Below are 19126 nucleotides of genomic sequence, written 5' to 3'. Positions count from 1 at the left end.
TGCTTGCAATCAGACACAAGGAGATGTAGGCGTACGATTGCACAGGTAGTTTAGTTTTAGAATAAGGAGAAAAATATCAGCTCAATGAGATGAAGCGTCTATTTGTCTGCATCCATTTAAGACAGATGTAACTATAGTCATTAAAGTCATGTCTCTGCTGTCTTCATTATGTTAAATAATTTAATTCAGTGTTAAATAATTTAATTCAGGGTCTTATGCTACCACAAGCTGGCTTTATGTAACTGTCAGAAGTTAATTTAATTAGTCATTTAAATAAAAAACTAATTGTTTGGAGTATTGAAGCACAGCAAAAATAGGAGGAGGTTGCCCGTCAAGTACATACTGTATTTTCCAGACTATAAGTCGCTCCAATCAAAAATGCTTCATGAAGACGAAAAAACATATATATGTCACAATGGACTACACGTCGCATTTATTTAGAAAATGATTTTACAAAATCCAATCCGAAGAACAGACATCTAATCAAGGCAAGTTATTCAACTAAACAATAGCAGACAGAACAGCAGGCTGAATAGATGTCCGTACATTAACGTAATATTATCAGTTATTTACACGATACACAATAGCATACTGAACATACCTGGAAGGCTGAATAGGCTAAATGAACATAACAAGCCAGCGACCATCAAGTTCGCAGACATCACTGAATCCATTGAATTACATAAATACAGGAGCAGCATAGAGTAATGATGTCTCTTGGTTCATATATGTCAAAATTTATTCAAACTGACTTACAAGTCGTGCCTGACTAGAAGTCGCAGGACCAGCCAAACTATGAAAAAAGTGTCACTTATAGTCCGGAAAATACGTTAATATCTTGTACTTAACGGCGAAACATCTTCATTGGTGAAAATGGTTTTACATTTGAATTAGTTTTAAACTAAACATTTTTGCATTTCTTGGTTCCTGGTTTGATGCCAGCAGGTGTAGGGGGCTTTGTGGATTTTAAAGCAACACTATGTAGTTTCCATGTAAAATGACTTACAGCTCCCCCATGTAGTTGAAAAGCGCAACAGTGCCTGGTATCAGACAGTCTTCTGCAGGCAGGGGGAGGGGCGGGGCTGTGTGCTCTACCCTCCACCGCCACTTTCAGAGTTTGCTTGTAGCAGCTAGGAGGCTAGGTTGCAGCAACAGTACAATTTGTCCAGTTAAAAGTTGTTCTATCACTGAAATAATTTTGGAGACATTATTTAAAGGTAAAAAACTACATAGTGTTGCTGTAATAGGGTCATGTCGGGCACCAGCTCCAGCTAGATAAGAGATGCAAAAGCACCCCATCTCTCATACCTCAGGCACTTGACCACAGGTGCAAAGAGGAACGTACCCTACACCCAGTGTTTTCTGAGTTGCTTAAATCGGCTAAATGACATCTAACCAATATGCGAAAACCCTTCTTACTGTGGCACTAATGAGCAAAATCACTGTAGCTTTATGTGACTGTTGAGACTCAAGGTTCACACTGAAGCCTCTGGGAACTGACTCCAGTAGAGGCTCATGCACCCTGACAGTCTCTGCCTCTCTGTCCTCTGAACGCTGCCTGAGGCTTGGTGACCTCAACAGTGTGTTATGTCAGTTGCATTATGGGTGTATGGATGGCCCGTATTATAGGGTTGTGTGGTGGAAGGGGGTAGAACTTCAGCTCTGTAGATCCGACGAAGATGCGTTCTGGCACTGCGATCTCTCACTTTAGCTGTGACTGGGGTCTTAACATAATACTCTAGTGAGGTATATCATTATGTGAACAACAACCTTACCGTTACCTTGTAATGAGCTTTACAAGTGTAGTGTGAAGAAAGGTGCACAGTGTTTATATATCTAAATGGATATAGCGTATATATAAACTGCTAAACATTTTATGGTCAGATTTTTATACATGACTGCAAAATTTTGTGATTAGCGCTGGCCAAATAATTGCATAAAACATGACTGAGCACTATAAATGAGTGATAATGCAATGCTCAATATGGCCCCTTTGGAAACCGAAGTCCCTGCCTTCCAGTTAAAGGGCCATTCCACTTTAAAAAAAAAATGCTCATTTTCCAGCTCCCCTAGAATTAAACATTTAATTCTTACCGTTTTGAAATCCATTTAGATGATCTCCGGCTCTGGCGCTAGCACTTTTAGCATAGCTTAGCATAAACCATTGAATCTGATTAGACCATTAACATCGGGCTAAAAAATAACCAAAGAGTTTCGATATTTTTCTTTTTAAAACTTGACTCTTCTGTAGTTACATTGTGTACTAAGACCAACAGAAGGTTTATAAAGATAACCAGCACAAATCTTCTCAACCTTTCTGCCGTTCATTACCATTCACCAGCTGTGCACGAGATACTCTGATACCAGGCATCATTTATGATGAGACTATCTCCGGGTCTGACGCTAGCACTTTTAACATAGCTTAGCACAATCCACTGAATCCGACCAGACCACCAGCATCGCGCCAAAAAATAACCAAAGAGTTTCGATATTTTTCTTTTTAAACCTGATTCTTCTGTAGTTACATCGTGTACTAACACCAACAGAAAATTAAAAATTGCGATTTTCTAGGCAGATATGGCTATACTCTCATTCTGGCGTAGTGATATTACGCACTGCCCGAAAATAGTCCCCTTGGTTACTTTCAATGGCAGGGGACTATTTTCGTGGGCACTGCGTAATATCACTACACCTGCTGCAACCATGTTACATCAGCAAAGTCCTTGATTATTACACCAGAATGAGAGAATAGTCCTAGCCATATCGGCCTAGAAAATCACAACTTTTAATTTTCTGTCGGTCTTAAGCCGCCTTTCCACTGCTCACGACAAACGACGGCCGTTAAACCAGAAGTCATTTATTTCCTATGGAGAGTCGCAAAGGGTCTGCGTGAAGTTCCGACCATCTGCGGATGCGTAAATATCGGATCCGTTTTGAGCGTTGGATCCGTTAAAATATTTGAACTTGTGCGATTAAACCGCATGCGATATGCCGACCGGAAGTGATGTATTTCATTGTATTCCAATCATAAACTGGTAAAAACGATTAATCCTTTTTGTTTAACTTTATTAGTAAACACTTGAATCCTTAAAAAAAACTTTTGATTACTGATAATAAATACTTTTTTTTTTTATTTAATTTGTGCACGTTATTATTTTAATCTTGTCTTCATATGTTCTCTTCAAAAAATATTGGCAATATTTGTCATATATGCATAGCTGTTTATTGTTTCATTTATTCGCATTCATTTATTTATTCCAACATGGTAAACATATTAGAATGAAGCCTCTTGCGCTGGAATGAGCTTCTCTCCCATATACGACTGAAACTTCTTTACGACTGCCACTAGGGGGAGAACTCCGACTCTCCTTTCTGTATGTCGTGTGCATTGAAAAGGTGGCTATAGTACACGATGTAACCACAGAAGAGTCAAGTTTTAAATAGGAAAAATATTGAAACTCTTTGGTTATTTTTTTAGCGTGATGCTAATGGTCCAATCAGATTCAATGGATTGTGCTAAGCTATGCTAAAAGTGCTAGCGCCAGACCCGGAGATCAGCTGAATGGATTCCAAAACGGTAAAAATCAAATGTTTAACTCCAGGTGAGCTGGAAACGCATATTTTCAAAAAAGTGGAGTGTCCCTTTAAAAGAACCAAAAGTCGCATGAGGCGCATGCAAACCTGTGCACATGCACAGTAGCTGAAACGACCTCGAAAAACTATTGCAAAAACACTGCACACAAATATTAGTTACTTTATAAACAGCTTCCAGTATTGTATGATGCAATATAACCAGTTAACCAGTTTTATCTTACACTCAGGTAAAAGTGTGCACTGGGTAATGTATTCCCATGTCTCCTAAATGGCTTTCTCTTAAATGGCCAGTCTCTAAATAAAAATGTAATAGTGTTCAATTCTGGTAATAAAAAATATTGCACCGAATATGATAAACACTCATTGCAGCTCTTTAGAGGGTTCATTTTAAAACAGATTTTCAATGCCTACCGAAGCTATTTATAAAAAAGTCCACCACAATAAAGGATTTCATCTGGTCGATATCCATAAGGTTTATAAAGATAACCAGCACAAATCCTCTCAACCTTTCTGCCGTTCATTACCGTTCGCCAGCTGTGCACCGAGACGCTCAGATACCGCGCATCATTTATGATGAGACTATCTCCGACTGCGAGAACACCACCTAATATTGATCTGCATTCATTTCTCTGTTCTTCTATCATATATGAGATGAGTTCCTCTGATAAGGTTCATTTATTTACGTGCGCTCCTCAGACCTTCATCTCGGTTGAGACGAGTTCAAGCAGTAATAGTTTTGTATTAGATTTCCCAAAAGCAGAGTCACTTATTTACCATGCCGATGCATCATTAAATCAAACGCGCCCCCATGACACGGTGTGCACGCTGTCTTCTGATGTTTATGATCAGAGAGTGCGATCGGCATTTATTAGCTAACCGGGGAAATTGGGAATGCGGATGCAAGCTCCAACATGCACATACGAGGACCCCCAACCCCTCTAAAAAACATCAGATATTGCATATGAAGTAAAGTGCTCTTGTTGCGCTGGAAACACAGTCTGACAAAACATTACTGCTGCTTAACTGTCTCGCTGTCTGATTGCTGGGTCAAGTCGAGGCCAGTCGACACTTTTAGGCTAACGTTTTACATAAACCGCACAAATCCACAGATTTTGTATTTCTTCTAAATATTATTTATAATAACACATTCAATAGAGAAAATAAACAATGCAACTGTTCTACTATTAATGTTCCTGTCTGTCCTTGCTTACATGCTTATGTCATGTAAAGGGGCATGCTGTGGTTTAGTGAACAAATAATCTGCAAACTGCAGACTCTGTAATGAAGGTAGATCTTAATAATATTTTCTCTCTATTTTTATAAAATGTTCATTAGAAAAATTATCTTGATGGGCATCTCCAAGATGAGCAATACATTACAGGCTAGTTAAGGTCTTATTAATTTATGTGCAATCAAATGAATGATAATAACAAAATAATATCTATGTTTAAAGCGCATTCAACTAGGAGATGTAGGAAATGTAACATGTTTAATATTAACTAAATAAATATAATTAAGCTCTTTGCTAATGTCCAGTAGAGAACTAGGAGATGTATAAGAGAGTAAAGAACTGTTTAGACCACTATACAAGTAGCACAGCCACATGATCTCATTCATTTCAATGGAAGCTTGGGAACTATTGGATACACGAGTGACAGTTGAACGTTGGTGACAAGAAGTGGGCGTGTCCTGCAACATAACAAAGTTGAGAAAAGTTTATGAGCGACTACCAATGAGAGCGAAGCAGTGGAGTTCACGTCATCCTTCTCTCAGATACTGCAGTCGATGGTAGTGTTGTAGTCAAGACCACCTAAACCGAGACCAAGACCAAGACTGGCCGAGACTGAGACAAGACCAAGACTTTACAGGGTCGAGACCAAATCAAGACCAAGACCAAGCCAGGCCGAGACCAAGTCAAGACCAAGACCAGTGCAAGTCACTGCATTAAAACACTTATGATAAAATGTGTATGCCATCAGAGAAATTGATAAAATAATCAAAGGCATTGCAGATATGTGGGAATTTATCTTTGTCTATAAGCAAATAAAACACCAAAGAGCTGAAATCAAGTTAACCATTTATTCTGAACTGTCTTTTCGTGGCTTGCCATCCACTTAACACAATGCAGGTGTTTTTAGTAATAAAATTAAAAAAATTGTCATTGGTAGAAACTTAAACAATGCCAACATCATATGCCAAACCTGAATAAACTGCGTAAAATTAATGATAAAAAATAAATTTGTGATGTGCCATCAGTTGTGGTCTTGGCTGGTCTTGAAATAAAATTCCGAGTCCTCTTTGTTTGAGACCGAGAGTAAAAATGCAGTCGATTCCAAGACAAGACCAAGACCTTTAAAAAGTGATTTTGAGACCTGTCTTGAGACCGAGACCGGTCTCGAGATCTACAACACTAGTCGATGGTACTCATTTATTTATGACAACCAGAATTAGAAACGCCTCCTAACGACTTCATTAACACGCGGCGAGAAAGTTGCTGTTGGTCTGAAAAAGAGAAGTAAAAATAACTTTAAAAATGTATAAACTACTCTGGTAGCAGCAGGTTGGATGCTGGAAGGGTCATTTACCGTAACAAGTAATATTCTGGGCGTGAAAACCTAAAGCCTGTTTTTATTTCATTTTTACATTAGTATTTTATGTAATAGTAGTTATTATAATTTACTGATGGTCATAAAAGGTGTGAGTGAATTTATATGAAAGCACAAAAAGCTTTCTCACTGTTTACAGTGTTAAAGGGGTAGTGCACACACAGCTGTCCCATAAATAATTTGAAATGATAATTTTACACCTATGGGAAGGAACAGTGTTATCCCATTCCAGTATGTGTATTGTCATGGGAAAACAATGACTTAACTGAACATACGTAAGGCTGTACAGCTGCTCTTTGCAATCCCATCATTTGTCCTGCTCGCCCAGTGTTGCCAACTATTTTCAAAGGAAAGTAGCTAAAGCTTGCTTGGGAAGTCGTTAAATATCGCTAGATTATGTTATTGCGTCATTAGCCTATCAGTGACATCATCAAGTCGGATTTGCATTCTTACAACACTGGCTTTTTCAAGTTTCTCTTTCTCTCTGAACGTTCACAAATGTAATCTGCTGCGGGAGGACTATGAGTGCTTTGAGACGTGGGTGGAGCCCACGGAAGCTGCGCCAGCTGCTCGTTGGAAGAGTAAACGATACGTGCTTCCACGTTAAAGTCTCCAACAACGCCAGAAAAAGTCGCTAGATTTGTTCCTAGTCGCTTTTTTAAAAATAAGTCACTGAAGGGGTCTGAAAAGTTGCTAAATCTAGCAGCCAAAGTCACCAAGTTGGCACACTGTGCTCACCTTTTGTGGGCATAAATGATTCAGTCCCAATGTAGTGTTAAAGTTTTCTCCAGCACTGTCATTAGCCTTTGCGGTGTTCCCATGACAATAACCTAATGAAATGAATTGGTTTTCCAAATGACCTGTCCAGCTTTGCTATTGATGCATTATTTATTCGATAAGTCAGGGTTACTTACAAATGCGTACATTAATACTTTTATTTTTATTGAGTATTTATTCAAGTAATTTTTTTCTTGCCTTATGGGAGACCATAACAGCTAACTTTCAGGCAATGCACTTGAACAACTTTGTAGAAGTGTGCTGAGTTAATGGCTGCAATTCTCTACTGATCCCAAAATGTTTTATTGAGGCTACTTGTGTTTTGAAGTTTGGCTTCATTTTAGCATGCAGTGTATAAAGTTATGTCCCATATTTATATCAAATCAATGGATAAAGCATCTTTAAGTTTAAGACATAAGCAACACGAACATACAGTGGCCCTAACAAGTGTTTGGACACTTAAAAATGACATTGCAATATGTATTTTAAAAGGATAGTTCACTGAAAAATGAAAATTCAGTCAACATTTACTCGCCATCATGTTGTTTTAAACCTGTATGAGTTTCTTTATTCTCACAAATAAAGATATTTTGATAAATGATGGTAAGCACACAGTTGGTGGTACACACTGACTTCCAAAGTGTGGAAAAAAAACACATACAATGGCTACGGTCAACTGTGTGCTTACAACTTTTGAAGCTCACTTTTAAGCCAAAAAATTAACAAAAGGAGATTTAAATTTTAAAACAAAGGTTTGGGACACCAGCGTTAGACCCATGGCAAAAAAACTGTTTGGTTACTCTGCTAGGACAACTGTGAAAACTTTATATTTTAAGTATACTTCATAACTGACATGATTTTGATATAAGTTATGCAATAAAAATGTACAAAATAAAGCTTGTTTTAAGAATATAACTTTTATGTCATTTGATGTTTTATATAATGCAGTTATAGTCTGCATTTTTAAAATGAAACTTAATCCTAATATGTTATTGAGCTGCTGATGTATGTTCTTACTGTCTCTGTCAGTGAATGGAAATATAATCTACACTATTGGTCATTTTAAAGCTGCCTTTTAGGCTTTTGTGTACATATCAAGCTCATTTCAGCATGTACAAAAGGGATTTACTGTGTAACCCCCAGTGTCATTCCCCTCTAATCTGAGATAGGTTACACCTGAACATACAGGTCCAATGTTGACCACAAGCCGGCAGGCAAACAGTTGGCATGTATGTAATTTCCCTAAAGGTTTTGGGCTCGGATAACCATGAACAGCCTCCATCTAACAATTAGAGGGGCCAAGTAAAAGGTAAAGTGATGCACATGATGGGCCCTCGAGCTAAGCCTCTGTTATGACACTGTCTGTGGTGAAGCACCCTAACCGCAGGCTAAAGTCTTCATCACACCTTTTCATGTAAAGAACTCTCTTTTGGTAACATGTCATCCCTGTATTTATGTTTCCTTTTACAGATCGCCTTCTCCCAGCACAACAGCATCATGGATCTGGTGCAGTTCTTTGTGACGTTTTTTAGGTGAGTGTAAGAGATCTGTGACATCACTCAACTGGATTGTGTAAATCACTTTTCAGTTAGTAAAATGAATTAGTAACAGGCTTCCTGGGATGGATCCCTCAACATGCAATGTTTCACACCTTGTCCACACAGAGATTACAGAAAATACATGGAAAATGTGTTCCTGGATTTATCCGGGATCGTTTGATTTTTGGTTAATTCACACTGCCAATGATTTTTTCCGGGAGCGATCCGAGTACATTTACGGGATGTGTTGGGATCACACAGAAGCCTTTTTGCCAATTTCATGGAAATTTTCTGGGACCAAAGTGCTGTGTGAATGAGGTTGTAGTTAGACAGGGCTTTGAGATCTGATTGGGCATGTGTAACAGAGAACTTAAAAAAGTTAGTTCAACCTAAAAAAGTAAGTTACCTGGTTGTCTTAAAATTTTTAGTTTATTCAACTTAAAAATATTAGTTGACACAACTTTTTTTTTAAGTTAACTACTATTTTTAAGTTCAAAATTGTTTTTTTTTGCAGTGCAGCGTTAATATGATGCATGAAATACATTTAGTAATTGAAAAGCTTAAAAGCAAAATCCTCCAAGTGCATCTTTTTATCAGACTCTTATGCTACGTTTACACCAGCCGCAGTAGAGGCGTCAAGCGCGAGTAATTTTAATGTTAAGTCAATGTGAAGACGTAACGTCTTCACATTCACAAACGTACGAAACAATGAAGGGGGAGTTCCTACCGCGGGAGGAGCGAGTACGAGTCATGCAACACTATACAACACTGTTTAACTCATGATTCACTACATGTTCGTGTCATTTATATAATATGCACACGCCTATTTCCAACATAACACAGAAGTCTTACTTACCGCATGCAACTCATGACCCGGTTGGGACTTTTCAATGAAATCCAGCACATCAAACACACACGCAAAACTCCGCTGCTACCCTGAATAACAAACTATATCCATTGTTTCCATAAGGCTGGCTTTCTTCTCCTTGCATCCAAAAACACACTTCTTCTTTTGTGCCATTGTTGAGTTTTGAAATTAAACATAGCTGTCGCGTGATGTGATGTTTGTAAGGTCTAGCGTCTCCCGCTGATTGACGGGTGGGCGGGGTTTTCCGGGGGAAGTGCCCATAGAAAGAAGTGATACGTATAGAAACCCCTGAAACGTCAGCTGGACCCGTAATCGAAAAAAACACTTTTAACGCACCTTCCTCTGTAATTCGCCACATTGTGTCATTACCAAAAGGTAGATCTGTCATGCTAGTTTGTTAATTCCTTTGCTGTTCCTTGATTTGTCAACAGGCACACCTGTTCCCATTATGTCTAATTAGATTTGGTTATAAAGGGTGTTTCTGTCTCAGAATGCTCCATCCCCAGGTACAGCCGCACCCTTTTGTTTTGTCATCAGTTTGTTGTCTCGGATTAGAAGCAGGTGTCAAATGCTGATGCACTCTGACATGGGGTCAACTTGTGCATGCAGTGGCTTAGTTGTCCCGCGTGTATTTATGAACTGGCAGCATTGAGGAACTGGTGTTAAAGTAACCAGTGTGAAACAAGTAATTTTTTTCAGGTAATTTACTTTTAGTCTACTCTTTAGAAACTCACATTTTATTTCACTCTGAGTCACCATCGCTTCGAAAGGCTTAATGCAAACGTTTGGCCTACTACTAACCTTCAAATGCACTCGCTTTAATGCACTCTTTTCATTATTTATACAAATATAAGCAAAGAAGCAAACTAACAGTTGAAAAACTGTCAGACGTTGAAAACCTTGGCAAGTTCACATGCTACGGTGTGTATGCCGCACACACGTCTTACAGGAAATTGCAGCAGCTTCAGTGCACCTTCTCTTGACACTTGAAAGCGATAGGTGAGAAGAAGCGTAGTTGATTTAAAATGCTTCGGTGCTTGCGTATTTGCCGGAATACTTGTTTTAAAACTGTGGAAAATGTTTCATGACGAGGTGTGATGCAACTGTCAAATGGGATAAACTGTCAAACAATGATTTGTTTTTCAAACTTTCCTTCACCGAGATCATCTTCCCTAAATCTAGGCCTCTCTTATTTGCAAAGGGTAACTCTTTTTAAAAACTATACCCTCACTACTTAAATACCTTAAAGTCATTTCCGCCATTTGTTTATAAACACATTATAAATTTTAAAAAATGTATTTCTGAAACATTTTACAAATACTATAAAATATGTAGTACTGAATTGTGGAGTTACATCATTAGGGTCCAATCACATCAATTGCGTTTTAAATGCTTGGAAATGCAAGGCGCACCGCATTGCTTTTTTTGGTCACTTAAAAAAAAAGAGCAGTGTGGCACTGCTTTTTATATTGGTATGCAACCACCGAGGTAGCTGTCTTGTCAATCAAATATTGAGCGTGAGCACTCCTTTGTTGTTAACTGTCACCACAACGGAAGGCCCGGCTCTCCCCTCATTCGATCAGACAATGGAAAAACGCGAATGAGGTTGGGCGCGTTGAGCGCTCCTTCAAAAACGCATGGTGCAGCAAAAAATACAAGGTGTTCGGCATGCATAAACAATCATTCCAGAAAGCTGCCTGCAACTGCCATAAACTCATTCGGTGTGATCGGCCTCTTAAACAGTTTTTCCTTATTTCTGAGTTCAGGATTTTTCGGCGGGGTTATTAAAAGGTAGCCTGGCTCCGCCCTCCTACGTGATTCCGCTTAATTTTCATTTTGCTTCAGTACTACGTCTGGGACTGCTGTGTAGAGTTTCGTTTTCTCCTGCAAAAATCTGCAGGTCCAATCAGCGAACAGAGGTGGGTGTCTAAGAATGATGACGTTGAGGTTGTGCGTCAGTTTGAGTAGTAGTTCAGTAATGGTAGCGGGGAAAGCTATTCGGTCCATTGTTGCAAAACTGCCGAATATACAGAAGTTAAAGCCAGAGCAAGAACAATGTTTGTTAAGTTTTGTTGGTCTGATCATTCGGACTTGTTGTTTCTGGATGGTTTCGGCGCATGATATACGTCACGATTACACATTAGCGATTGGCTATGGCAGATCCTGAGTGACTCTGGGCAGATCCAATAGTTTTAAACTTCAACAGAGGACCCTCCTTAACGGAAGTAACGCTTTGCAATGGAGCGTGGCCAGACTCTCTGTACAAATGAAATGAATGTGCTAGAGTCTGGTTGGACCAGGCTAATTAAAAGGATGGCTTGATGACACACCGGAGCCACCGAGCATGGCCCCTGACACCATTGCAAGCATTCATTCAGCATTCCTTTCAGAAAAATGCAGAGTTTTTTGTGATTGCTGTGGGCAAAATGTGCTGGATATTTATGCAATTTTATGTGATGAAATTGCGGGAACTTGCAAAAATTGCAGGAACTTGCAAAAATTGCAGGAACTTGCAAAAACTGCAGGAACTTGCAAAAACTGTGGTTGGGGTTTGCAGCTTTTCAGTGATGTTCACTATGCGTAATTACGTCACTTAATAACGTTCCCATAGCAACAGAGGACATGGCTGCGCTTGTGTGAAGTATATGTAACATTTTTTAACTTTCTGCTAAGATATATGTGACTTTTTGCTATGAAAATGCAGGGATTATGAAGTCCCACATATTTTGTGGGCAGAAATTTGCAATTTATGCAGCGAAAGTGCTGTTTATTTGAAAAAATGCGGCCCCGCGTAAATAAATGATTATGCATTGATTCATGCAAATAATCACATTTTTTGGGAGGGACTGATTCTGGTTGTATAGGTATTTAAAAGTTAAGAGCAATTGCAGCTTTCCCACAAGTAGGTATGGTTTCAGCGCCAACAACAGCCACGCCTCCACCGCTTGATAGCAGAGAATCCTCCCCCTTTTTTCAAGATTTTGATAACTTTTTTTGTCATTTAATTTTGACTGGGCGTTTAATAACACATCAAAAACACATCTTAGTGTGACAAGAAAACATTTAATATCGGTCTTTCAGAAACTTTAGGAGCAGGCATTTATGTATGAGATGTTTAGGTGGGATTTTGCCCTGTCAGTCAAGTGTCATCATCCAACGAGAATTTCCCTGATTTCACAGATGTGATTTCAGCTATATTCTCTAAGATTGAGAAAGCCAAACTCATGACAGGTGGAATCAGGACTTGCCTCAGGCAGATTCTGTTCTATTATCAGTACAGCTAGAGAGATGGAAGTTGACAGGGTACATCTCTCCTCATCTGTCCCTGAATTTTAAATCGCATCACTAATATATTACAAACTTTAGGTGGAATTGGAAGAGAACTGCTACTGATAAGCAGCTAATATTTTGTAAATGTGTATACGGGTAGTTCTGCCTCTAAATTTTTGTTAAATGGGCTGTGTTTAAACAAGATGTAAAAATAGTTACATTACATAATGGCAGAATGATTTATTCTGATAATTAAGTGATAATGTATAGGCAGCCGGTTGTTATCGCAGAAACAGGCCCAGACAGTGTGATCAGGAGCCGATGCAAAGTGGATGGTCTTGTATGACATTGAAAGGTGCTTATTTCACATTAGGAACCAACTTTCTGTACATTATCCCGCTTATAACACAGCTATTTACCTCATAAGTAAGGCAAGGAACATTATTGATTTGAAATATTTTATTAGCTAATTGTTTTTGAAGAATGCAGACCTTCTGCAAGGAAAAGCCGTTTATTTTCGGTTTTAAGATAAGACGTTTAAATATCACAAACACTGTTTGGTTTAATCATTTGTAAATATAATGTCATATATGTTATTAAAAGACATTTATATTAAATTTTTGTATCAACTTTAACTGTCAAAATGATTTGCAGCATTCGGATTATTGTGTGTTATACCACGGGGCTGTTGAATGCTCTATTATAATTGGTTGAGAAATGTTCCATGGGTGTTGATTATTTTTTTGTAAACCGCACACCTAACTTGTCAAATGTCTTAAAAATTTGGCACCAGAGCAATGTTTTGTGGTAACTGTGGTATAAGAGGAATAATTGCCTCTGGTCTAGGGATGGGCATTCGATTAAATTTTTTTAGTCGATTGTCGGGAGAATTAACGATCGACTATCGATTAATCATTCATATTTTATAATAAAAAATAATTATTTAACTTTTATAATTAAAAAATGTTAAATACAAAAATACAGCATGTTTTCCTCCATGAGACCTTTATTACAAGATCAACTTGTGGCAAACAGTTAAACTACATTTAGTTAGACAAAGGAACATATATGCGCTTGAATATGCGGTGCTCTAAAGCAGTGGAACCTGCAGCTGCGAGTCGCATTCTTAAAAAGAGACCTCATTTGTTCCCAAAAAATCATGACCTCTTCATGATTCTTTTTTTGCAATCAAAACTTAAGGTCACAGATAACGGAGTATGGTGTCAAATATTGCACCCTGGTGGTAAAATGTTGAATTGCTGCCACACAGTGAAATTCATTTAATTGCTTCAAGACACGCGCTACGCTAGGCAACGCAACCTGCATTAGATAAAAAAAGTATTCGATTAATCAATAACAAATTAACGTAATCGACTAAATTCTTAACGATCAATTATCGATCGTCGATTAATCATGCCCATCCCTACTCTGGTCCTTTGAATTATTTGAAAATAATGCACACCCGCGATGTAACGGCACCCTGCTTTGCGTCGTGCCACATTTCTACCTTGTGTGTGCATTATGTTCTTATAATTCAACGGCCTGTCGTCAATTATTCCTTACTTATTAGTTTTGAGCGGTTGTTATCAGGGAATAACAAACTTGCAAATGTCGCGACTGGCCAATCAGAATCGAGCATTTCAATGAGCCATGTAATAATTATTATTAAATTTAACTGCTGTTGAACATTGATTTCTTTTTTCAAATGAGTATTTTCATATGAAAGCAGTAAACTGTTATAAAATGAGTGACTCATTACTCTAGTTTCCCCAATTACGTGATAAACAGGCAAAGTCAGCATTCTTCAAAATTGCCTCTCTTGTCAGCCACTAATGACAACAGATTATTTTGTTTGTGATGTTTTCAGTAACATCTTTGGGCAAGCTATCCCTTTATCTTCTTGGCTATTAAAATAAAAAGCTTCTCACGTAGCTTCTCTGAAATGTGATTTGATTAAGAATCTGCCAGTAGGCAACGTGAAATTAGAGTTGTTAACATGAGCAGTGGCAAACTGCATTTTCACCCTCTTAAATTCAAGATAATGCATTCGATTTAATACCTGGAATCCATTTGCTTTTATTTAATGCCTGGAACTCGGTGTTCAGTCTTCAGGGCTCAATGAAAGTACACCCCTCTGTGGTAAATGGTAACATAGAGGTTTGCTGTAAAAGTCTTTTTCAGTTGTGCTCATAGATTATTTCATTAAAATAACATAAGGCCACGCCTCCCTGTGTCATTCATAAAATCACTCCAATACTATTTCATTTCCTAGTAATTTGCTATATTACAGCAGTGTTAGTCAGCAGTGAGTTGACTAACAAGGGTGTTCTTGTTATTTGAATGTCGGGAAAACTTAAATGGCAGACATCATAGTGACAACAGTGTTATTTGCCCTTTATCAGAGTGGTGGAAAAGGAAAATATTTGTGTCCTTCATTTGTTAATTTTGTTTGTTGTAACCGAGGGTACATTGTAATGTAAACAAAAACCATAAAAAAATCATATTTATAAAGAGGGCTAAAACTACTATCATAGAGCAAGAATAGATTTTGTATTTAAACTTATTTCATATCTAGTTTATAATCAGAAATGTATTGTCTGTTAAGTAATAAAAATGAATATAATCTAAATCAGTATATGTATTAAACAAATTGACTGATCTAAATTTGGTGCTAGGATTTTATTATTAATTTGGATTCCAGGTTGGAACTGCTTGGAGGATTAAGTCCTGTCTGCAATTCACAGGATGAAAGACAAAGATGTGAAGGGGTTTTCTCTCTCACTGCTACTTAATCGAGCCATTCAAGTTTTCCTTCTTCCCCATTCGTCTCCAATTTGCCATTATCTTCAAATGAACCCGAGATGCGCTACGTTTGAAAGCGTTAAAGGCATAATCTTTTTTTCACATGCGTGTGAACTGTGAATTAATTTCTCATGGAGATGTTTACAAATGCTTGCAGTAAATACAGTCAGCAAAAGCAATTTCCATTGAATTTGTTACTTCACTGTCGGCACACTTTTAAGATTTGGCTTTTGAAGCAGATTGCCAGAGCTGACACTTGAGATTAGATTTCTCAGTTTGATCAAAGATATGCCTTCTAAATGTTTCAGAAATGTGTTATTTCATATAACATATTTGAATAGGAAATCCAACTTTCAAGGATTTAAGTGCAGTATATGAACACAAAGGCAAAATTATAATGCATACACTGCAAAATCTTAATTTGGTGACTTTAGGATTGGTTCATGGTGCAACAAACATTTTTATGTTATTACAGGGTTCCCACGGGTCCTTGAAATCCTTGAAAGTTTGTGAATCTGGGGGGGATTCAAGGCTCTGGGAAGTTTTTGAAAATATACATACATAGATACAGGTCATTGAAAGTGCTTGAATCTATTTTATGCAAGACGTTTTCTGGAAAAAAATCATATTCCCTTTGTAGTGTAGCATAATATCATAAAAATTCAAGACTTTTTAAGCACACGTGCTAAACTGTTGGCTTTAAATGCTTATATCTTTTGTATGCAAATGTTGATTATACCAAAATGCTTTTTTGCATAGTTAAGTTTGACACAAGAAAACGTCTCGGGTTACGTATGTAACTGGTGTTCCCTGAGAAGGGAACGAGACGCTGCGTCTCCCTTGCCATACTTCCTGCGTCCCTGTAACGCCGCCTTTGGCAATATTTCAGATAGCAATATACTTCCTGGCTCTCGCGTTACCCTGTCTTTGTCATTAAGCCTCACCATTTGTTGAATTTGATATACCCCTGGAGGCGTCCCCACAGTGTTACCACAGTAACTCAGCGCGAGTTCCCGCAAAAGGGAACTGTAACAATGTATCTTAAAAGGTAACACAATGTAACCTTGCTTTTACTTGAAATGTGTCCCCACATTTAGTTCTTGAATTTGAGGGTATTAGACCTGGAAAGTCCTTGAAAGGTCCTTGAATTTGAAGTTAACTAAAGTGTGGGAACTCTGCAATTTACAATTCAGGGCTGTGTCCGAAATAGCCCCCTATCCCCGCATTCACTATTCCCTAAATTAGTTTACTAATATAGTTCACACAAAAGAGTAGAGATGCGAGAATTCAATCGGCGTGAGCCTCATTGGGCAAGTAGATCAATACTGTCCACTTTGATTTCAGACACCACTAAAAATGGATGTTCCCTCAAATGGTGCACTATTTAAGGGTATAGGAAGTTATTTCTGACACAGCCCAGGTTTCTAGAGATCCATTGGCATTTGTTGACTGTTGACTATAGCCCAGTGGTGTTATACTGAATATCAGCGTGTTGCGAGTGTGATTTGCACATTGGTATGCAAACAAGAAGTTAATAGCGAGTAACTTAATGTTGTAACTTAATAAAAATATTGTTTTAAAATAATCTGAAGCAATAGATGTTTATCATTTAAAATGTATTAAAATGTATTTTCATATTATTGAAATTTATATTTTTAATGGACAATGTGACCAGTTTTAGAAAAGCAGCTAAAAACTGCTCAGCATATAAAGGAACTTGTCTTACATGTTTTTTTATAGTTTTAAAAACTTTACTTATGTAACATTTATTATTATATAAAATTCTAACAAAAAGAATTGGTAGATGCAAAGCATTTATGATTTTACTTTTTCTTTCCACCTGCAGCTGTTTTCTGTCTCTGCTGTTGGTAGCTGCAGTGGTGTGGAAGATCAAACAAACCTGCTGGGCATCCAGACGTCGAGAGGTATGTTATAAAACAAACAAATCCATAATTCACTTTAATTAGGAATATATATATATATATATATATATATATATATATATATATATATATATATATATATATATATATATATATATATATATATATATATATATATATATATATATATATATATATATATATATATATATATATATATATATATATATATGCGTAAGCTTTTGAAATTACTTTTGACAAAAATATATTTGTGCCAAAACACCTTATATATGCTTTTGGCAGATGCTTTTATCCATAGAGACATAAAAGGGATAGTTAACTCAAAAATGTTGTTACATTTCTTTGTCTAGATTAGGGATGCCAATTTATGCAATTTCCCATATTCGATGATCGTTTAAATTAACAATCAATCAATCAATCAATCGAATACTCGTTAACTGTTATAGTGCAATAAGCCTTTACGGTAGTGGCATATATAGCCAATGACATAAAAGTGTGCGTAAAAACGCCAGCTTCCTCATGTGAATTAAAATATTTTATTTTGTCTAAGTAACATGCTACTGGGATTGTAAAATGTGTCAATGTAGCTGGTGTTTTGATAAAAATCATCAATTTAATCTTGTAATCAGGGCTTGACATTAACACCCGCCAAATGCGGGTAAATTTCGGCTGTGGCGGGTTAGACAGCCAATCCCACTAGCCACTTTATCAGGTTGAGTATAATTTTTTAATTGTAGTTTTCTTAAAAGTTATGTGAAATGATAAACAACACTGGGAAACTACAACTTCCATGAGCACTCTGCACCCAGCGCAATGCACAGAGACCGTTTGGTGAGACGCGCGCGCAATCAACTAACCGTATTTGCATTTTCTGTATCGGACCCTATCAGATCCACTGCGGATGTCATTTTGTTGCGTTGGCAGCCAGCCTCGTCTCGCATGATGTTAAAATTCCCAGGTTTGTGTTTGGCATCGAGCATGATTGTGATCATGGCTAGTTTAATTTCTGCGCGCTTGTTTAATTTTTTTCACCAGCTGTATGTGCTTTGCGCAGGCACACAAGTGCTTGCTTTTCCGACAATCGTTAAGTTTTTTTTCGATTTAATTCTTATTGACAATTAATCGAAGATCGATTAATTGTTAACAACCCTAGTTCTGAAAAACACAAAGCAAGATATTTTGAGGAACTTTTGGGATTATGAGCCCCATTTACTTTCATAGGAGGACATAAGAATGTTTGGTTACAAAACATTACTCAGAATATCTTCCTTCGTGTTCATCAGAACAAAGAAATTGAGAGTGGAAAAAATATGACACATTTTTTTTTTTTTTGGGTGAACTATCCCTATAAAGGTGTTAAAATATCTCTCTATTTTTTATTTTTAAATTATTTCTTAGTTACATTTGTGTTATTTCATAGTTTTGATGCGTTTACTATTATTCTAAAATGTGGAAAACAAATATAAGTAGTTGATATGTCCACAGTATATGTGTGTGCTGATAACCTCAACCTAATAATTTATACTGGCTGAACCCTATGATGAATCTCTTTTTCATAACGTTTAATTACACACAAAAAAAATGGTGCTAAATAACACTAATAGTGGTTCATTGGCACATAATCATAGGGAAAACACTTTAAGTGCTATATAGTGGTTCTATGCCATAATTTATATATGCATATATGCATGCTTGTGTATATATTTAAAGCCTTGTCAGCCAAATGAATGCAGAGATTTGCTTCATAGAATCCAGTGCTTACAAACA

General features: G+C 37.3%; 1 protein-coding gene across 1 annotated transcript in view; it reads left to right on the top strand.

Annotated features, from left to right (window-relative positions):
- The window catches only part of atrnl1b (attractin-like 1b), a 126101-nt gene that overhangs the window by 65430 nt on the left and 41545 nt on the right, over positions 1-19126 (top strand). Inside the window, exons 25-26 of the mRNA XM_073867025.1 lie at positions 8448-8509; positions 17302-17380. Coding sequence (XP_073723126.1) covers positions 8448-8509; positions 17302-17380 — 141 coding nt within the window. The remainder of the gene's footprint in view (positions 1-8447; positions 8510-17301; positions 17381-19126) is intronic.

The sequence above is a fragment of the Misgurnus anguillicaudatus genome, chromosome 4, assembly GCF_027580225.2.
Source record: "Misgurnus anguillicaudatus chromosome 4, ASM2758022v2, whole genome shotgun sequence".
Taxonomy (NCBI): Eukaryota; Metazoa; Chordata; class Actinopteri; order Cypriniformes; family Cobitidae; genus Misgurnus; species Misgurnus anguillicaudatus.
Note: the sequence above shows the minus strand (reverse complement) of the source record. Positions and strands in the feature narration are given on the sequence as shown.